This window comes from Dendropsophus ebraccatus, chromosome 10, assembly GCF_027789765.1.
Source record: "Dendropsophus ebraccatus isolate aDenEbr1 chromosome 10, aDenEbr1.pat, whole genome shotgun sequence".
Classification (NCBI taxonomy): domain Eukaryota; kingdom Metazoa; phylum Chordata; class Amphibia; order Anura; family Hylidae; genus Dendropsophus; species Dendropsophus ebraccatus.
In genome coordinates this window covers 54,565,195-54,585,931 of record NC_091463.1, presented here as the reverse complement: position 1 = coordinate 54,585,931, position 20,737 = coordinate 54,565,195, and the positions used below count along the sequence as shown (strand labels likewise).

General features: G+C 44.1%; 1 protein-coding gene across 2 annotated transcripts in view; it reads left to right on the top strand.

The window, feature by feature from the left end:
- The window catches only part of SMARCA1 (SNF2 related chromatin remodeling ATPase 1), a 77,904-nt gene that overhangs the window by 23,034 nt on the left and 34,133 nt on the right, over positions 1-20,737 (top strand). For both annotated transcript variants that reach the window (XM_069986892.1, XM_069986891.1), the window contains exons 5-13: positions 62-162; positions 272-451; positions 1,447-1,602; positions 2,123-2,254; positions 7,141-7,209; positions 7,298-7,407; positions 9,989-10,215; positions 13,028-13,149; positions 19,226-19,378. In XM_069986892.1, the coding sequence (XP_069842993.1) occupies positions 62-162; positions 272-451; positions 1,447-1,602; positions 2,123-2,254; positions 7,141-7,209; positions 7,298-7,407; positions 9,989-10,215; positions 13,028-13,149; positions 19,226-19,378 (1,250 nt within the window). The remainder of the gene's footprint in view (positions 1-61; positions 163-271; positions 452-1,446; positions 1,603-2,122; positions 2,255-7,140; positions 7,210-7,297; positions 7,408-9,988; positions 10,216-13,027; positions 13,150-19,225; positions 19,379-20,737) is intronic.

Below are 20,737 nucleotides of genomic sequence, written 5' to 3'. Positions count from 1 at the left end.
TTCAGAAATGTGCTGTGTATGGCAGTGCATGTCATCTTCTCATTTTGTATTTGTCCTGCAGATGTAAAAGGAGGAACATTGAGAGATTATCAAGTCCGAGGCCTCAATTGGATGATCTCCCTGTATGAAAATGGCATTAATGGCATATTGGCAGATGAAATGGTAAGTCCTATGTTTATTGGGGCAGTTGTATGTGGTTGTTAGTGGCCCTACATTACACCAGAACTGTCTTTTTTTTTTGTAATGTCTTATTTTGCCTTGCTTTTTTTAGGGATTAGGTAAGACATTGCAGACAATTGCTTTGTTGGGCTACCTTAAACACTACAGGAACATTCCAGGTCCACATATGGTGCTGGTACCAAAGTCAACTCTACACAACTGGATGAATGAGTTTAAACGCTGGGTCCCAACACTTCGTGCTGTTTGCCTTATTGGTGACAAAGATGCACGGGTAAGTGTGCACACTACCCCTCTTATTTATTCTGAGGGCATTGGTCCTCCATGCCCAGGATTGGGATAGGGATCTGCTGGTTATTTCCTATCCCGTAATTAGGGGATGACAAGTGATAATGAGAGGACCCCATTAGGCGGCTCAATTTAATAACTTTTGTTATCCATGACTAGACCGTAGAGCAATGTCCCTTTTTTAGGCAATGTCTTATTCTTTATCACCTTGTTTTCACCTTACACTAAACCATACCATGTCTACCATATTTTTCCCTATATAAGACTCTATCCTCTTGCCGACCGAAAGTGCCTGGTACAAATTTCTTTACTGAAAACGTGTGCCTTATGCACAGTACTGTGGGTTCCCTTCCACCTCCTTCTTTCAGCCAGCTTCCCAGTGGCCCTCTGTATCAGATTGCTCAGATGGTTCTGGGAGCAGTGGTGCCAGGGAGTTCACCTCAATGATCTGTAGCCTCCTACAGTTCATTGAGGGTTAACTTCCTGGCACCACTGCTCCCAAAACCATCTGAGCAACCTGACACATTTTGCCCTTAGCAGAAGGGAGTGACTGTAAAACTTGTGGCATGTCAACACCCAGCACCCACGCCAATCAGCGTTTCGGCACCCGCACCACACAATAAACGGTGACGACCTGTAACTGCAGCTCAGTTTCTATTTACTTGAATGGGAGCTGAGTTGCAGTTACACATCATTACCATGACACAATAAATTGAGACAAACTAACTGTGTAGTGCAGCACAGAACAGCTTTTTCCTACCCCATCCCCCCCCCAAAAAATAAAAAACCTTGGTGCGTCTTATCATCAGGTGCGTCTTATAAATCGGAAAAAAAATATGGTAATTCCTTTTTTTGGTGACATATTGATCATTAAACTGATACCAAAAACATTCCTCGTCTGCTTCTAAAATATGTGGACTTTCCATTAAAACCAAAAGGTGTTGTTGCCCAAGTTGACTTTCAAGGTGTTCTTATTTCCAGGCTGCTTTTATCCGAGATGTCATGATGCCAGGAGAGTGGGATGTCTGTGTTACCTCCTACGAAATGGTCATAAGGGAAAAATCAGTTTTTAAGAAGTTCAACTGGAGATACCTTGTTATTGATGAGGCGCACAGAATAAAGAATGAAAAATCTAAGGTCAGTAACATAAGGCTGGAATATACGATTTATCTGTGCTGTAAAGTGTCTCTCCACTATCATCACAATATGATGCAGTTTACAGCAGCCTGTAAATCTCTAAATAAAGCTTTGTTCACATCTTGCGTTTTATTTCTTAGTGCATACAATGGAAAAAGCTCACTACATACTTTATAGAGGTCACTTTGAAAAAATGAGTTTACCAGCTTTTTTATTATTTTTATTATTTTGTTGCTTTGCCCCCAGATCCTGAGATACAGAAATTTTATTACTTGTTTGACTATCTGCATTTTTTTTCCAAATATCCAGATGGGTGGAAACTTTATGTATGTATGTATGTATGTATGCTAGGCTCAAGGGATGTGAACCTGATTCATGTCCCCTCAGCCTCATACTCCATGACCATTCCCGACAGAATATGTGTTTTTTTCATTCTACATAGTTATAGTGAGGTAAGAGAAGAAATCCACAGTCCCTATGTTCATCTACTTGAATACACTTTCTTTGCTCCATTGTTTAGCTATCTGAGATTGTTCGAGAATTTAAGACCACCAACCGTTTACTATTGACGGGAACTCCACTTCAGAATAACCTTCATGAGTTGTGGTCATTGCTCAATTTCCTTCTACCGGATGTGTTTAACTCTTCAGAGGTAGGTATTCCCTTTTTCTTAGTTATATTATAAGAATTATATTATAAAAGCAACATTAATATAACCATGATCCCCATACCCTATAAAACTTCTTTGGACAGCCCCTGTGTTCATGTATGTTTCTGAAGGGTAGTGCTACCAATGTTTCACTGAGTTAAAGATGGGAGTCTCAGTCCCAATCGCCTCATGGCTATAACTCTAGGCCCCTTTCACATGTGTGGACAAATTGTTAACTCACTGATTTCATACAAGAAATAAAGTATGGCATAATAAAATTGTTTTATTGTGCTCATTCTTTATCACAGGTAGGCCTTAAAGTGATACTGTCACCCCCTTTCTGTGTGAGGACTTCTCTACGCAGCTGTAAAGCCTGAGTTCTGCAGTTTCCATACCTTACTTTATAATAGATTTCTTGGTGCTTGGTCCAGTAAAAAATGCTTTTTATTTTTGGTGCATTGTGCCATCGTCATCTAGGCCCCGCGTCCATTGAAATGGATCGGACTAGAGGTCTAGCTAGGGCTGGGCAATATTGGCCTAGATTAATATCTCGGCTTATCGCACATGTAGCTGCGGTAATGATGATTAAACGATAACGATGACACGCCCCTTTGCAAGCCACACCCTCTTTTGCAAGCCACGCCCACTTGTCTGTGCCAAATTGGGGATATTTTGTTTCTAAAAAGTAAAAAAAAAAAAAGGAACTCACTGAGCAGCAACTCAAGGCTGTGAATTTAGTCTATTGTGACTATTATTTGTCATTATTAGGGGTCTCAGCAGAGTTATACAGCTACATACACACAGGAAGAGACAGGTCCCAATATATACACTATGTACACACAGGTGGAAGGGGGACTGCTATTCCAGGCACAGCCAGAGCTACAGGTGTCCATGAACTGAGACAGCTCTGCTATTCCAGGCACATCCAGAGCCTGAGTGTACATAGAGAATGGAGAAACCGCTTTCTCCTGTAGCCTCTGGTGTCAGGTGTCAGTGATAAGAAAGCAGGGGAACTAAACAAGAAAGCGGCAATTTCCCTGTTTGACAGGACGGGTCCGGCAGTGACAGGACGGGGATGGGGCAACGCTGTCACCCGAGCAGCAGTTGTCTTGTCCTCAGCCTGCAGACGTCTGCTCTGTGCTGCGTTCACTGCCCGGGGAGTGCAGGACACTAGACACTCTGAGGCTGCACTCGGCCGCGGGGCTCCACCGGCTCAGTGTCCGCATCTTGGGGCCCGGGAGGGAGATAAGCCAGATCTCCTGTCTCAGGCCTGGGATAAGACTCCCCTCATCCGATCTGCTGCAGCCACATCCTGCCAGGCTCTGACACGCCGGCATCCCTGCATCTGCACATACAGCGCACAAACCTGTGAAATACCGCGGATACCGTCCTGGCAAAGTTTAGGTTGGTTAACCAACGCCAGAGACGGTATCGGTTTTTTCACGGTATACCACCCAGCCCTAAGTCTAGCCCCACCCCCTCTAGGTCGGCCCATTCCAATGGCCACTGAGGGGGCGGGCCCTAGACGATGATGACATCACAGAGGGGCGGATCTGCATAGCCGTTGTGGGTGGGGCCAAGTGATGATGCGGACTTGAAACCCCTCCCATCTGGCACAATCTACCAAGGATAAAAAGCATTTTACACTTGACCAAGCACCAAGAAATCTAATATAAAGTAAGGTATGAAAACTGCAGAATTTCGGCTTTACAGCTGTGCAGAGAAGTCCTCATCCAGAAAGGGGGTGACAGTGTCACTTTAAGGGTTATCTGCATATTTCATACTCATGTCATTGCAGGGAACAGGTATTTTGGTTGTAGGCGGCTGCCCCTAGGAAGTGGCAAAAAATAGCATTGGGGGATTCCTTGTGCTAGTATTGTTGTTTTCTTAAAAAATGTAAAATAGTATCAAATTTCCTTCATGATCCATAATATAGATATCTTTATTGATCCTTCCCACAGTGCATTGTGGGATCACAGTGCTGACTCGTCTGATGAAGGGTGTTGTATGCAGTGGTATTTGTGGTGCAGATTTCCTTCTCCTCATTTCTTCACATTTCACAACTGGAGGTTACAGCTAAGGTCAGGCACCCAGCAAATACAATGCCCCATTTGAAAGTGCTGCCTTATTATTTATCATACATATCACCTACAGAAAAAAAGCTGTGACCCAACAACAAATAATCAATCATTTTATTAATATAAAATATTTACACACATAAAATAGATGAACCAGAACTGACAGGATGGCAGGCACTGGGAAACCAGAGTTACCTGTATACTGCAGCCAAAATGGATAATCAGTATAGAGCTGATCCAAACATAAGGCAGATGGTAAGTATCTAACAAAGTGCCAGGGTGCAGAAAAAAACATGGGGAAAAGTGCATATGCCACGAAAGCTACAGCTGTCTATTGTATGTAGGTGTGATCTACTGTAAATATTTACCAGTACGTAAATTAGTGTCAGTGCTCAGCATTCTCATTTCATGCCTGTCCTCACCTGTCAGTGTGCAGAGGATGCTGGCCCAAAAAATCCATAGAAATCCAGTACTTGACATTAAAAAATGGCCATTTTATTTATAATCCATTACAAAGCCCTGCTACCTGTCAATCCACAGACACATAGATCTATATACTTATGTATTTTACTCTCTCTATTTCAAAACACCTAAGCATATAGATCCATGTGGGTCTGTGGGTTGTCAGGTAACATGGCATTTTAATAGATTATACATAAAATAACCATTTTTTAATGTCAAGTCTGGATTTGTATAATTTTTTTGTTTCTGCTGATAAAGGAGATTTGACGCCTCTGCTCTTAAATTTCATTATTTTCCATCTTAAAGGAGCTTCAAGTGTGACATACACGTGTACACACTGAGAAACAGTGCTACCCACTAACAATGTTTTATCCAGAATAATCACAAGATCCATCATAACTCCTCCTGGTAATTGACACGTGCAAATAAAATATAATATAATATAAAATATAGTGCTTGTTACGGGCAGATTATCTGCCTGTACAGAAGATCCTTAGTCAATGGATGTATTTTGTTTTGTGAGATAAAAAAAAATTCCCAAAGCCAGCTCTGAGAATGTACTTATAAACAAGAAGTATACATGTAAAGATATACATGATGGATCTATTAACAAAGTTGCACATTTTGGTGTAATTAAAGAGGTATTACAAGATAAAACAAAGATGCACAAGAGGACAAGGGCACAAGTAAGAAATTGTGGGGGTCTAACCTCCGTACCCCCGGTGATCTCCATATCAGCCCACAGCTTCTGTGGATAGGGCATGTGACCCACAGCTTTATTCATTCTCTATAGAGCCCACAGAAAGGGCCGAGTGCTGTTCTCGTCTCTCTCCGGTAGCTCCATTTATTCTCTATGGAATTGCCGGAGAGAGCCGAGTACAGTCATGTGCTGTACCTGCGGCACTGTTCAAAATAACGGAGCCACGGGGTGATATGGAGATCGCAGAGGGGTACGGAGGTCGGACCTTCCGCAATCTCTTACCTGTCCCCCATCCTGTGGGTAGGGGACAAGTAACTTTTATCTTGGGATACCCCTTTAAGCAATTGCTAACACATTTGAGTGGGTGACTGGCTGACCCAACACTTATAGGCACTTCTGATTCTATGTACAATGGCTGGACCATCTGCAAACAAAGCACTTGTTGCCTTTTGTGTCATCCCCAGTCCTCCTAGTCTGCAAAATCTTGTGAGCAGGTCCCTCACTTCTTTTGTATTTTTTTTATTTATTTTAATTATTTAATCCTGTAATGTGTAAATGTAACCCCTGTATCTTGTAAATATATATATTTTTTAAAAGCGCTGTGGAATCTGTTGAATCTGTTTATACAAATAAATATTATAATTACTCTTATTTCTAATGTACGCCATTCTCCTTCCCCCATAGAGAACTGGTTTCAATACATACACAGTCTCACATTATGTGAAGCCTTATTGGACCCCTAGTAGCACCCATTAAGTTTATCAGACTTTTTACTAGGTGTTTTACCAAGGGGTTTTACCACTTTTTTTAAACCTTCCTCAACCTTAAAGGCATTATCCTACACTTAAAAACTTTTTAGATGTTGTTACAAACATCTTATGCCTACCGCTTCATGGTCCCCTGGTGTCCTCCTGCAGTGTCTCCGGGTCCCCTGCTGACTGCAGCCACCATTAATTCTAAACAAACTTGTCTCAGCAGTGACAGGTTTCAGAAATGAAGTTGCTGCAGTGAGTGGGGGACCTGGAAACGCTGCAGGACGACATCGGGGTAGTGTGGAAAGGGAAGCATAAGGGGGGGATTTATGAAGACCAGCACACTCGTACTCCAGTCTTAAATTAGGCCCCGCCTACTCTTTCATGGCTGGATTCATTAAGAGGTGCATGCCTCTTAGTAAATCCAGACGGACGGGCGCCTGAACCTGTGCCCTGTGTCCAGGGTGTAGATTTGGATCATGATTTGCGCCCCCTCCCTGCTGCCCACCGGTGAGCTGAGGATACGGCAGGGGTACGACTCCCTGGCGTACCACTTGGGCGGGAATTTGATAAATGTTCCCAAAGATGTTTATTAAGGGCAACAACATTAAAAAAGTTTTTAATCAACCCCTTTATGGTTGAGAAAGTGTGAAAACAGTGGGAAAACCCCTTTAAAGAGGTATTCCAGGATTTTTTAATACAATGCTGAAGGTTCTAGAGTAAAGAAGAAAAATCTCATACTTACTTACCCCAGTCCCCCTCAGCTCCTGGTGGGATCTGTGATACTTGGGGAAAGATAATGGGTTTTTATCTGTTGTGTTCTGTTTTGTTTCCACTGTTGTATGTGTTCACATAATTTAGTGTAATATTTTTTTTTTAAATCTTTTAACTTAACAGGATTTTGATTCTTGGTTTGATACTAACAACTGTCTTGGGGATACGAAGCTGGTTGAAAGACTTCATGCAGTAAGTATAAGTTGCTCTTTAAATAGTAACTTTGCTCTGATCATAATTTTGAATGTACTTATGACTCCATCTTTATGTATTTGACCAGGTTTTAAAGCCCTTTCTTTTACGTCGTATAAAAGCTGAAGTTGAAAAAAGCCTTCCTCCAAAGAAAGAAGTAAAGATTTATCTGGGGCTCAGTAAAATGCAAAGAGAATGGTAAGACAGATTTGTATGCTGTACTGCACTTAAGCTGGCCTTACACTGGCCTTATAAGCTGGCCCTTTTTTTTTTTAATCGAAAATATTTTTTTTTATTTTCTGGCCAGTGATGATAATGATGACTTAAAGTGTACCTGTCGTTATAACTTTCAAAATCTAAATCAACAGTAGATGTGATATGAAGGAAGTTTGCAATATACATTCATTATTTTTTGTTGCTATCATGCTGTAAAACAAAGCTGAACTTACCAGAAATCCAGGACCAGTCTCCTGAAGGCAGATTTTCTGACTTGTGCTGGTTGTAAAAAAGAGACTAAACACAGGAATTACAACCAGTCACGGCTGGGATACACAGGACTTCCTTTTTTCTGACTCTTTGAGAAAGAAAAGAGTCAGAAGTGCCGTGTTCTCCATGAGAACTAGAAAAAAAAGCCTTTTCCCAGGTCCCCCCTCCTTTCTCTTTTCCATCCACTGCAAAAAATCAGGAAATTGTGACTTGTTGCATCAGACATACTCTGTCTGTTCTAGGGAGAGGGGAGGGGGGAGGAGGGAGGAGGAAGTTAGCCGACAGCAGAAAGCTGATAACAGAGGATTAGAGGCACAGCTGGGTGAATTATCTGACATGGAGAGAGGGGAGTGGCTGCACATCACACCTATGGCTGATACTAGTGCTGCTAAGCCTATTTTAAAAAAACAACTTCAGGATGTTGGAATATGAATTGATCAAGCCATATCGCCCCATGTACCAATGTGCAGGTCTCCTGGTTCACACATGTCCCTACGGTAACTCTACACCGTGTCGGTTAGCGACCGCCACCCCCGCAAAGCGTGCACATGCAGGGAAGGGAGGCCATGGAATGGCCCTGCAACCCCCATGTCACAGGACCAGACCCAAAGTGCCCCCCCAAAAAGTCCCAGCCAGCACCACTGGCGGGGAAGGCTGCCCCCAAACAACACAAGTATGGATATGGTATTAAACTCACCAAAACTGCTGCAGACAGAATGGGAAAACATGGAGGTACTGTCATGTGAGCACAGGTATATGCTCTGCTGACTTAGGTCACATGGGTCTTTTAAAGGGGAGTGCCAGCTGCTCAGAAAGGGGAGAAAAATACAAAATCCGACATGGAGAGAAAGGAGCAGCTGCACATCACACCTATGGCTGATACTAGTGCTGCTAAGCCTATTTTAAAAAACCAACTTCAGGATGTTGGAATATGAATTGATCAAGCCATATCGGCCCGTGTACCAACGTGCAGGTCTCCTGGTTCACACGGGTTCCTACGCTAACTCCACACCGTGTCAGTCAGCGACCGCCACCCCCGCAAAGCGTGCACATGCAGGGAAGGGAGGCCATGGAGTGGCCCTGCAACCCCCATGTCACAGGACCAAACTCGACAGGACCGACACGGTGTGGAGTTAGCGTAGGGACCCGTGTGAACCAGGAGACCTGCACGTTGGTACACGGGGCCATATGGCTTGATCAATTCATATTCCAACATCCTGAAGTTGTTTTTTTAAAATAGGCTTAGCAGCATTAGTATCAGCCATAGGTGTGATGTGTAGCCGCTCCTCTCTCTCCATGTCGGATACAGCTGGGTGAATACTGTAATCAGAGCTCAGAGAGGTCAGTGGTGACTGTCAGAGGAGATAAAGGGTGAGGTATTTGTAGATTAACTCTTTGTTGTCCTGTTTTGGTTTTTTATTTAGCTCTCTCCATAGGAGAACATTTAGCGTACTTGTGAGCACAGCCCATAGCCTCCAGCTAAGAAATTGTGTATATGCAGATTGCATAGATCAGTAAGCCATAACAGTAAAACCAGAGAGGTATATGAAAAACACTGCATCAGATGTTACAATGCAGCATTTCAAAAACTGGGACATATAAGGCAGCAAGGAAAGAGACAGTTCTTGATGGTTAATGTGTGAGATGCAAGAAAAATGGGCAAATGGTAGAATCTGAGCGACTGTGACAAGGAACAAGTTGTGAAGGCTAGATCTTAAGGGGGGCATCTGGTATGCATTTGTTAGTACCTACCAAAGTGGACAATCAGCAAACCAGCAATTTGGTTGAGGAACATGAGGAATATCTCTCTGTTGCTTAGGTCCTCTAGAATATCCGACCATTCCCCTCTCAGTACCCCCCCTTCCCCCATAAATTTATGCAGTCCCTTTTCTCTGCATGGGAAAAAAATCTATTTCTCTACTTCCAAGGGTTAATTCATTCCATAACTTTAGAGCAAGGGGGCCCTACCTCTACTTTACTTCAGCATTATGTATTTCTACTTTTGTGGTGTTTTTTTCTTGCAGTATTACAAGGTAAGCTATTTTTGCTACAATTGCTGCAAATAAAATCCACAAGACCTGCACATATAAACATGCGGTTCTTCACTGTTATACTATCATCACTGACACTTGTATAGAAATCATGACCCCAGGTTAGGTTTGGTAGTTTACAGTAAACCTTAATATTGGTTGTTGGAAGGAATTTTTTTCACTGACTGATGTGCTGTTGTGTCCTGATGTGCTATTGTGTTATCTGACAGTCACATCCAGTAAAAGCTTTTATAACCCTTTAGGTACACAAAAATTCTAATGAAAGATATTGACATTCTGAATTCTGCCGGGAAAATGGACAAGATGCGTTTGTTAAATATACTGATGCAACTGCGCAAATGCTGCAACCATCCGTACCTGTTTGATGGGGCAGAGCCAGGACCTCCTTATACCACTGACACTCATCTTGTCTACAATAGTGGTAAGATGGTGGCTTTGGACAAACTGCTTCGAAAACTGAAAGAACAAGGTAAATACCAGGTGTTGTACTGTTAATCTAGAAAGCGGACACAGCTTCATCTAACCTATTCACAGAACAAATAAGAGGCTTGGCATGCATCACACTGGTTTCTCTTCACAGTAGGTGCCCACCTTTTGTGAGCATAATATGGGAGTGATCAGATAATACATGGTACATAGTATAGAGATTTAGAGGGGTATTCATCAATACACCTAGCACCTTTGGCTTTTTACCTGCGTACACCAGTAAAGGGCTGGGCAGGGGGTGTGGCAAGGCAGGGAGGGGTCATGGCCTCCTCCTGTGTCTGATTTATCATGATTTAGACCTGCTAGCTGACAGAAATCTACTGTGCTTCGGCGCAGGCTTAGATTCCTGTGCCTGCCATGTGGCAGCAGCCATATTTACTGAGAGACGCGTGTCTCTTAATAAATCCAATGTGGGACGGGTATTTATGTAAGACCAGCGTACTGGTGCAGATTGTTAGGTTTTCAGCAACCCTACACATCAATTTTAGTTTAGATTTTAGCCAGATTTATTAAGGTGTCTCATTCCCTAGTAAATCTGTCGGGTTTTTCACAAGTTAAAACTAAAACTTGATCTTGCTGCCTCACTAGAGAGGACTGAGGACTTTAGAATGCAAAAATACGGAATAAATATGTTGGTTATAGTTGGTTATTGTCGGTTATGACACACCCACTTTTTGGTTTTTGAGAAAAAAAATAACAGGTGTGTCGGGTTTCTGGTATTTTTGTGTCGCACACCATTAGTAAATAAGGGGGAACAGTAAACCGGCAGGAAAAATGGACAAAAACATAAAATTTTTCTGATGGAACGACATTAGTAAATCAGCCCCAATATTTTGGTGTGACTTTTGGTAAGATGGAATCAGATCTGTCCTCTTACTATGCTGTCCTTACCGGACACATGATCCTTACCTTTACAGAGATTCAAAGGGGATGACCTGCACTGGGGGATTTCTTAGGCTGGCCTAAAACTTCAGCTGCCCAATCCTATACAGTATGTTTCTTAGGAGCAGAGCTGACAGACATCTCTGTGTATAGAGGCAGACTATGGCAGATGAGGGCCTGACTTTTACTACTTGTTTTTTTTCATGCTAAGATAGGGTGCCTTTACACCTACCGGATCCACAGCGGATCTCACTTCTGCAGATTCGAAGCGAGAACCGCTGCGGATCCGGTATCAATTCACCCCTATGATAGCACATATTCGCAGCGAAATTGACATCCCGCTGTGAATATGTGCTTTAACTCCCTGGTGCCCGCAGCCCCGCCGTCGCATCCCCCATCCCCGGCGGCGGCACATCCCCCCCCATCCCGGCCACATCCCCCCATCAGCCCATCTCCGGCCCGCCGCCGCGAGCTTACATTACCTGCTCTAAGGCGCGGCTGCAGTGAGGCTCCCGACTCCGGTCCCGCTCAGCTGATCTGAGCGAGACCGAAGCCGGCAACCTTACTGCAGCCGCGCCGCCAAGCAGGTACTGTATGCTCTCGGCGGTAGGCTGATGGGGGGATGTGGCCGGGATGGGGGGGATGCGACGGCGGGGCTGAAGGCACCAGGGACTTAAAGCACATATTCACAGCGGGATTTCAATCCCGCTGCGAATATGTGCTATAATAGGGGTGAATTGATACCGGATCCGCAGCAGTTCTCGCTTCGCATCCGCAGAAGTGAGATCCGATGTGGATCCGGTAGGCGTGAAGGCACCCATAATCAGTTTTATAGGCACTTACCTCTCAGTATGTGCCGAAATGTAGGTGACTTTTTTGACACGTAACAACTATAAAGAAGTCTCTTGCACTTCTGACATCATGACCAAGTTTATCAACACTATCAAAGTTTATCAACATGTCTGCCATTGTCTCTATGCATTCGGAATAAAATAAGAGGAGTGTCTGTCGTATCGCCTCTGGTTTCCTTCCCAGTGATGAATCTAATGATCAATGAAGAATTCTAAAATTGATTTCCCATTTTGCGGCTGCTGCACTTTTGGCCTTTACATCCAAAGGATTTCATAGTAAAAAGGCTGGGGCGTGACTGCACAATAAGGAGAACATTAAAATACATGTTCTTCTGTAGATTGTCTGGCAGAGAATAATAGCACCATTATCACTCAAAACAGCTGTACGCTCTTACGTGTGTATTCGCTGCAGTACTGTGTGTGTTTGGGATTTTTGGCATAAAAACATTCTAGTAAATGTTCCAATTATGTTCCAATTTTATATTAAACTCAGTGGAGAAATAAAAACACACAAAAACCAGACATTGGGTTTGATAAGAACACAGCAGGTCCTCAAAATCACATTGTTGAATAACATTATGTGAAATTGGAATTCATGAATTACATCCACTTACAGGTGACATCTGGTGCTGCGGTTTTCTTCCAGGTAAAAGAGTAACAGAGAGAAAAAAGACTAAATAAATCGGTTTGGAGATTCTTCCTTTATTCCAGTAGATGGCGCTGTGGCACAACAGTCGCTGGCTCTCCATTAGTTCTGCTGCTTAGACAGCCATTCCCAGTTCTACATGGTAGAAAGCTCTAAATCCTGCAGTGTCTTTATTATGTTTTAAGCTGATTTATTCCATACATTATAGAATATATTAGAATACATTTCTTAGAAGTTGCCGGGTCTGATACAACATTTAACAATGCATGTTCTTGAGAATAACAAACCATACATTAACACCAGAATCCATTAATGTGATCGCTTCTGTGAACAAAAGAGCTTTCATTGTATTTATGTACCTTTGTATGCTGATAAAATATTCATAATAGTAACCATCAATATACTTTATTTTGCAGGTTCTAGGGTCCTGATATTCAGTCAGATGACCCGATTGCTCGATATTCTGGAAGATTACTGCATGTGGCGTGGCTATGAGTACTGTCGCCTTGATGGGCAGACGCCACATGAAGAAAGAGAGGTAATGTCAGATAGCTTTCATCTGCAGACATACAGAGTTCACTGGAAAGATTTTTTCAGTCCTGGATCTCTCCCACTGAGGACTTTGTAGGTCATGATGCTTCATGGACCTGCTTATCAGCAAAGCTAAGCCTCGGAGATAAAGGGATTTCCTTATTAGATGTTACATAGAAATAAAGATACTAAGTGAGAAAGATTGAACTCACATTAAATAATGACAAATGCACATAAAATCATAATCTGACTCTTAGAAGATCTTATTAGTGTGATTTGTAAGCCTTTTTGCATAATCCACTTTTAGATTCCCGGTACAGTTATAACAGCATTACTTCCTAGAAGCAACGCCCCCCCCCCCAGCTTACTACAGACATCCCCTGTCATTGCCCTCCACACTTATTATATTATATAACAGTCAGAGTGTATAATTCTTCAGTTCAGTTTGGTTCTTGAATGATTAATTGATATAGACACATAGTACACGGTCCAATATTCCAGATAAGCTTCTACACCCGACGAGCTGCTCAGCCAATCACTGACCGAGACGGGACATCACCAATGCCAGTGATTGGCTGAACGGCCTGTCACTTCAGGGACCGACTCAGAAGTTCCAGCTGCAGCTGCGGGAAGCAGACAGAAGCTAGAAGAACAACAGGGAGCGTGCACAGGTAATGAATTAAACATCACCATATGATGTGGCAGAGCGTTTCACAGTCTTTCTTACTGCTTCTTTACAGTAAAGAATCCCTGTCATGGTGAAACCTTCTATCCTCTAGACGTAGAGGATGCCTCCTCGCCAAGTATAGGATTAGGTGTAACACTTACATAGTGGCACAACCATTCCTACTACCTTTAAAATAATCACAATCCAAAAAGACAGAAATGGCTGCACATCGCATTCATAGTTGACACGAAAGCTTGTTCAGCTACATTAAAACCAAAATCAGAAGTTAGTATATAATTTGATCAAACCATATTGCCTCATGTACCAACGTGCAGGTCTCTGATACACATGAGTCCCTAACCAAAAAACATCACTGTGCTGGTCAGCGAACACAATCCCTGCAAAGCGTGCGCAAGCAGAGAAGTAGGGCCACGGAATGGCCTGCAACCCCAATGTCACAGGACTGACCCCAACAGGCCCCACCTTTCTCTCCTTGTCCGACCTTTAAAATAATGCTGTGGGTGTCAGACTTCCCCCATAGAGGAAGTGATTCTCAATCTTACAGTAAGAAATAGTCATAAAGCATGCACTGACATATATACATGCAGGGTTACCAATTTCTTTTATTTCCTGTTATAGTGTTATTTCATTGCTGCAAGGCAGTGTGATTTGTTTTTGGAGTAGATAGAGATGGAGTATTAAATATGACGCTTTCCTGAGCAGCACAGCCTAGGAATGAACAATCCCCTTCTTCATTCAGAAGCACATCAGGAGGGGATATAATCCATCTCCAAAATACATACTAAATTGTGGTTACAAATGAAAAATGGATTCCATCAGCTAAACCAGTGCAGCTGGCTGGGAATCCTTTCTTCTAGCAGCAGCGGTACATATAGTCCCTTTATCTGTTTCCCTGCTCCCGCATCCATTTGCATTGCTTGTTGGCACGTGAAAATACAGCATCTGGATGATGAGCGTGAGATAATTACTTCCATTTTCCACATTTTTTTTCCTCTATATTTATTGCTGCATACTTTAGACGGCACGGTTTATGCCATTTTTTTTTATTGATTTTAATTGAGAAAAATGGAAAATAAAAAACATATAATACACACGTGCACTTTGCTGTTGAAGAAGCTCTCTTCCTGGATCGGCTTTGTCTAGAGTAACCTCTTATGTTTTACCCTTATGTTGTGAGTCTGAAGCTCAATTCACACATCCTTTGCAGACTCACAACTACAGAGAGCACTAGGGATGTGCATCCGTACCCATCCGCATTTGCACATATTCATTCATTCAAATAGGCGATCTGCACAACTACAGGCTGCACAATGGCTTGTCTGTGTTTTTTTTTTTTTTTTGCAGCATGGATCACAGCCCCAACACGGATCTGCAACACTTAGGGTACTATAACACGTAGGGAACGATAATCGGCCAAATCTGCCCTGTCAGGCTGATTATCGTTCCGTGTAATAAACACAACGATCAGCTGATGACAGCGATCATCGGCTGATCGTTAATATAGGTTTGGACCTATAATTGTCGGCACTGAGCGCGCACCGCTACGTGTAATAGTGGTGCGTGGCCGGCGGCTGACGATTTGAAAAGTGCATACATTACCTATCCATGGTCAAGGGCTCCTCCTGCTCTGTGCTTCTCCCCGGGTCCCGCGCTGCAGCTTCAGAGCGACTTGTCTTTGCTAGCAGCCCGCTCAGCCAATCACAGGCTGGGACCCCGGAGGCCAGTGATTGGCTGATCGGCCTGTCAGCTGAGACAGGCCGCTCTGAAGCTGCAGCGCGCGGGACCCAGGGAGAAGCGGACCGCAAGAGGAGCCCTTCAGCATGGATAGGTAATGTATGCAGTTTAAGCAAGGGCTGCAAGGACATTGGTAACGATGTCCCTGCAGCCCTTGTTAAACGATTATCGGGCTGTGTAATAGGGCCCAGTAAACAAGCTCTAAATTAAGAAGGGCCCCCATCGGGCCATGTAATAATACCCTCATTCCTGACACTTGCTGCAATCCGAAGGGAGTGGGCAGCAGTGAGTATTTCTCCTCTGTTGTCAATAGAATCTGACTTGTTTGCTTCATGACAGTCTAGCTAACCAATCTGTATCTTGCAGGGCTCCAGATGGCGACCAAAATGGTCGCCAATGCGACTGACATTTTGCAAATGGCGCCCAGATTTATTAATCTGGGCGCCATTTGCGACTGGCCCCGGCGGCAGCGCGCTGTCTCTTTAAGATGCGCGGCTGATGCGCGGCTGCCGGGGGTGTCCCGTCCTATCCCCGGCAGCGCGGCGCACCAGTGAGCTGCCTGGGGCCCTGACTTCCGGCACAGGAAGCGCACGTCAGAGACGCTTCCTGTGTCAGAAGTCACAGCCCCGGCGTACAGGGAGCTCACTGACGCGCCGCGCTGCCGGGGATAGGACGGGACACCTCCGGCAGCCGCGCATCAGCCGGGGACAGCGTCCGAAGAAGAAGAGGATCGCCGGGGGAGCGGGTTGTCAGGTGAGTTTGTGTGTTTGTTTTTTTTAAATATTGCTTAGCATAGAGGAAAGGGGGGGGGGCTTTATAATGGGGGGAGAAGAGGGGCCATATTCAAGGGGGGGAGAGGGGGTATCTATAAGGGGGGGAGAAGAGGGGGCATCTATAATGGGGGGGAGAGGGGGCATCTATAATGGGGGGAGGAGGGGGCATCTATAATGGGGGTAGAGGGGGTCATCTATAATGGGGGTAGAGGGGGTCATCTATAATGGGGGTAGAGGGGGTCATCTATAATGGGGGTAGAGGGGGCATCTATAATGGGGGGGAGAGGGGGCATCTATAAGGGGAGGGGGTATCTATAAGGGGGGGAGAAGAGGGGGCATCTATAATGGGGGGGGAGAGGGGGCATCTATAAGGGGAGGGGGTATCTATAATGGGGGGAGAAGAGGGGCCATATTCAAGGGGGGGAGAGGGGGCCATCTATAAGGGGAGGGGGTATCTATAAGGGGGGGAGAAGAGGGGGCATCTATAATGGGGGGGAGAGGGGGCATCTATAAGGGGAGGGGGTATCTATAAGGGGGAAGAAGAGGGGGCATCTATAATGGGGGGGAGAGGGGCATCTATAATGGGGGGAGGAGGGGGCATCTATAATGGGGGTAGAGGGGGTCATCTATAATGGGGGTAGAGGGGGTCATCTATAATGGGGGTAGAGGGGGTCATCTATAATGGGGGTAGAGGGGGCATCTATAATGGGGGGGAGAGGGGGCATCTATAAGGGGAGGGGGTATCTATAAGGGGGGGAGAAGAGGGGGCATCTATAATGGGGGGGGGAGAGGGGGCATCTATAAGGGGAGGGGGTATCTATAATGGGGGGAGAAGAGGGGCCATATTCAAGGGGGGGAGAGGGGGCCATCTATAAGGGGAGGGGGTATCTATAAGGGGGGGAGAAGAGGGGGCATCTATAATGGGGGGGAGAGGGGGCATCTATAATGGGGGGGAGGAGGGGGCATCTATAATGGGGGGGAGGAGGGGGCATCTATAATGGGGGTAGAGGGGGTCATCTATAAGGGGAGGGGGCCATCTATAAGTGTAGGGCAAACTGGCTGCAGACACTGGGAGATAGATATATGCACAATTATTATTATCAGGGCCCCTCAGGTGTCTGTATTGTAGGGGGTCACTTGCATTAGTCACTAGGTGAGAGATATATCTATCTATATACACATCTTGTGGGGGGGGTCACTATGGCTGCAGTCAGAAGTCTAGCTCAGTATGTATAGACTGTTGCAAGCAATTAAGGGAACCTGTCACCCCCGGTGCCGGGGTGAAAGGCTCCCAACCCCCCGTTAGAATCCCCTATACTCACCTCATCGCGCCGGGTCCCGCTTCTGAAGATGGTCGGGTCACGGAGATCTCAGCCGCTGCAGCCCGGCGTGCACACTGAGAGATGAGTCCAACACTCATAGAGAATGACGAAGCGCTGGACTCTCCCGTCATTCTCTATGAGCGTTGGACTCATCTCTCAGCGCACGCCGGGCTGCAGCGGCTGAGATCTCCGTGACCCGACCATCTTCAGAAGCGGGGTGAAGATGAGGTGAGTATAGGGGGCTCTAACGGGGGGTTGGGAGCCTGTCACCCCGGCACGGGGGTTGACAGGTTCCCTTTAAGTTCAAGTTCAGAAGAGTAAGCTTCATTAAAAGGCTAGCCAAGTGAAGCTGAAGTACTGAGTCAGACTGGATATGGTTGTCAAGTTGCAAGTTTCCATGTTGAACGTTTTCAAACTAAGAAAAGAAAGGATCTAAAGGAGGAGGAGGCTGCCGTGGCCTCTGCACACAGTAAGTCCCATTTAACATAACATTAATTTTACATGGTTTAAAATGTTGGCGACCAAATATTCTATTTGGCGCCTAAATTTTTCAGGTTAGGAGCCAATGGCTCCTAGGTAAATTTTTTAGTCTGGAGCCCTGTCTTGGGATTGCAGCGGACCTCAGGAGTGAGTCCTCAGCAAATCTTCATGTAAAATATATGATAATTTTGTGGTTCATCTGCTGCGGCCAACTCCCCAGCAGAAAAATATGTCTAGCGTGAACCTGCCCCAAATATAAGGACAATAGATGTTGCCTGCAGATCGAACAACTGCTGTCGTGGCAACTATATATCTTGGTAACAATGGTTGGGAATATAGTTGACAATATTTGTGTGGAAATCCAGGCAGTAGTCACATATACTGTACAGTTCCTGTTTAGCTCTGTGAGACAAATGTATGCTTCAATAAAAGTACAATGACAGAACGTTCCATACTATCACAGCAAAAAAAATTGGAAGTCAAGTGACATTTCTCCATTTGGTGCTGGTACAGTCTCTGCATGCCCAACCACACAACATAAGTCCAATTCTTATTACAACCCCAGATATATGACATTATTCATTTCTTTATTTGCCTTTGTCCTTTTTTTTCCTGTGTGTGAAATGTCTTAATCACAGTCTCCATTACAATTAATGTCAGGCTTTGTACGTTGTGTATGTCTGCTATTTGTAATGAACATTTAGGATGCCGGGAATGATAAAGGTCACGAAATTCCAACGGTAGAAGACGTAATGACATCAATTAGCGGTTAATCGTTCCCGTCCCTTTATTAATGTTGCTAGGTGACATCAGAGATGAAGTGTGTGAGTGATCAGCGGTTATTGTCTATGGCAGCGCAGAACGATTTGCATGGGGGCAGTGTTCATCAGCCTTGCTGTAAACATTAATACACTCTTTAGTTATGAATAGGTGACACTCCACATAGGATAATGTATGCGTGATGACATTATGTATGTTTGTACGCCTTACAATTTGCATGATCTCTATGCCTCCTTATAAAAGTAGATGGTAATTTGTATTAAGTATGAAAACTAACCTGTCGGTAATAACTTCTTCAATTTCCAGGAAGCCATAGAAAGATTTAATGCACCTAACAGCAGCAAATTCATCTTCATGCTGAGTACCCGTGCCGGAGGCCTTGGAATAAATTTGGCAACTGCTGATGTGGTGATTTTATATGACTCAGACTGGAACCCTCAAGTGGATTTACAAGCAATGGTTAGAAATATAAATTTTTATAGTAGTCATTTTACATGTTTGTTATTATTTGTTGCCTTGTTTTATACAAAAATATGTCATAGAATACAGATGTGTCCAACCATAGCTTGTACCCAAACCCAACTTTTTCCTAGAAGTATGGTACAAGATGTTAAACATATACGTCTATCCCTCAGCTATCCATCACCCACAGGCTTCATGGTAAAAAGATAAACATTTACTGAATAGTTTTTTTTAGTGGATGACTGTGATGGATGCAGCCTGGCAGTCATCCCTTACCCAAATGTTAAAAAAGATATATATATTTAGGGGGAGATTTATCAAATAGTGTAAAATTTAGACTGCCGACAGCAACCAATCACAGCTCCTCTTTTTACCAGAGCTGGAAGCTGAGCTGTGATTGGTTGCTGTGGGCAGTTTGCACCAGTCTAAATTTTACACCCTTTGATAAATCTCCCCCTTAATGTATATGTTTTTTTTTTTTATAGCTATAATAAATGTTGGTGATGGATACCATTCCTTAGCCTTTCTTCTTACATAGGCTCCTATTTTAAATGAATCTACAAGTTTAATCTGTTGCTTTTAGTGAATGGCGCAAGATTCAACCCGGTGTAACAATTGATCTCATGATAAATAGAGATGAGCGAGCTCACAGTAAGTTTTGCCGAACCCGAACCTGATCGCTCAGCTATTGAATCCCGATCCCTGGAAAAGTTGGATGCATTCCTAGGACTGACTAGAATACATGGATTCAGCCCTAGTAGATGGGCTGTATCCGTGTTTCCAGGCAGCAGAATTCATTGGTCCTTAGATGATCAGGTTTTTAGAGCAGGCTTTCAAATTTATTGTCCTGTGTAAAGAGGGTTATGTGCAGCTGGCAACAATAAAAGAAAACTTACAGCACAGATATATATATCTGTGCTGTCAGTTAAAAGATCACAAGCAAGAGTGTATATATATCAGGCACATTTAGAGCCAAAGGAGGCGAGGGAGATACAGCTAGCGGTCGGACTGGAGGAGACATGCCGGATCACAAGCAGCCCAGTTGTAAGTATACACTGCTGATTGTAATCTTTAGGGTATGTTCACACACTTAAAAAAACAAAAACAAAGAACGACCGCTGTTTGTAATGAAAACAGCAGCCATTATTTTCAGGCTGGGCGGCATTGCATTGAAATCAATGCAATGCAGCCCATTCCGTGCGCATGCTGCACTGACAAGAGTCATTGATCACCGTACGGCCAAGCAAATAATTGACATGTCAGTTTTTTGTGGCTGCTAATGCAGGAACAACGGCCGTGGTTCCCGCTCTGTCCACACAATGTGTGGCCGCTTTGACGACCATACATTGCATGGAC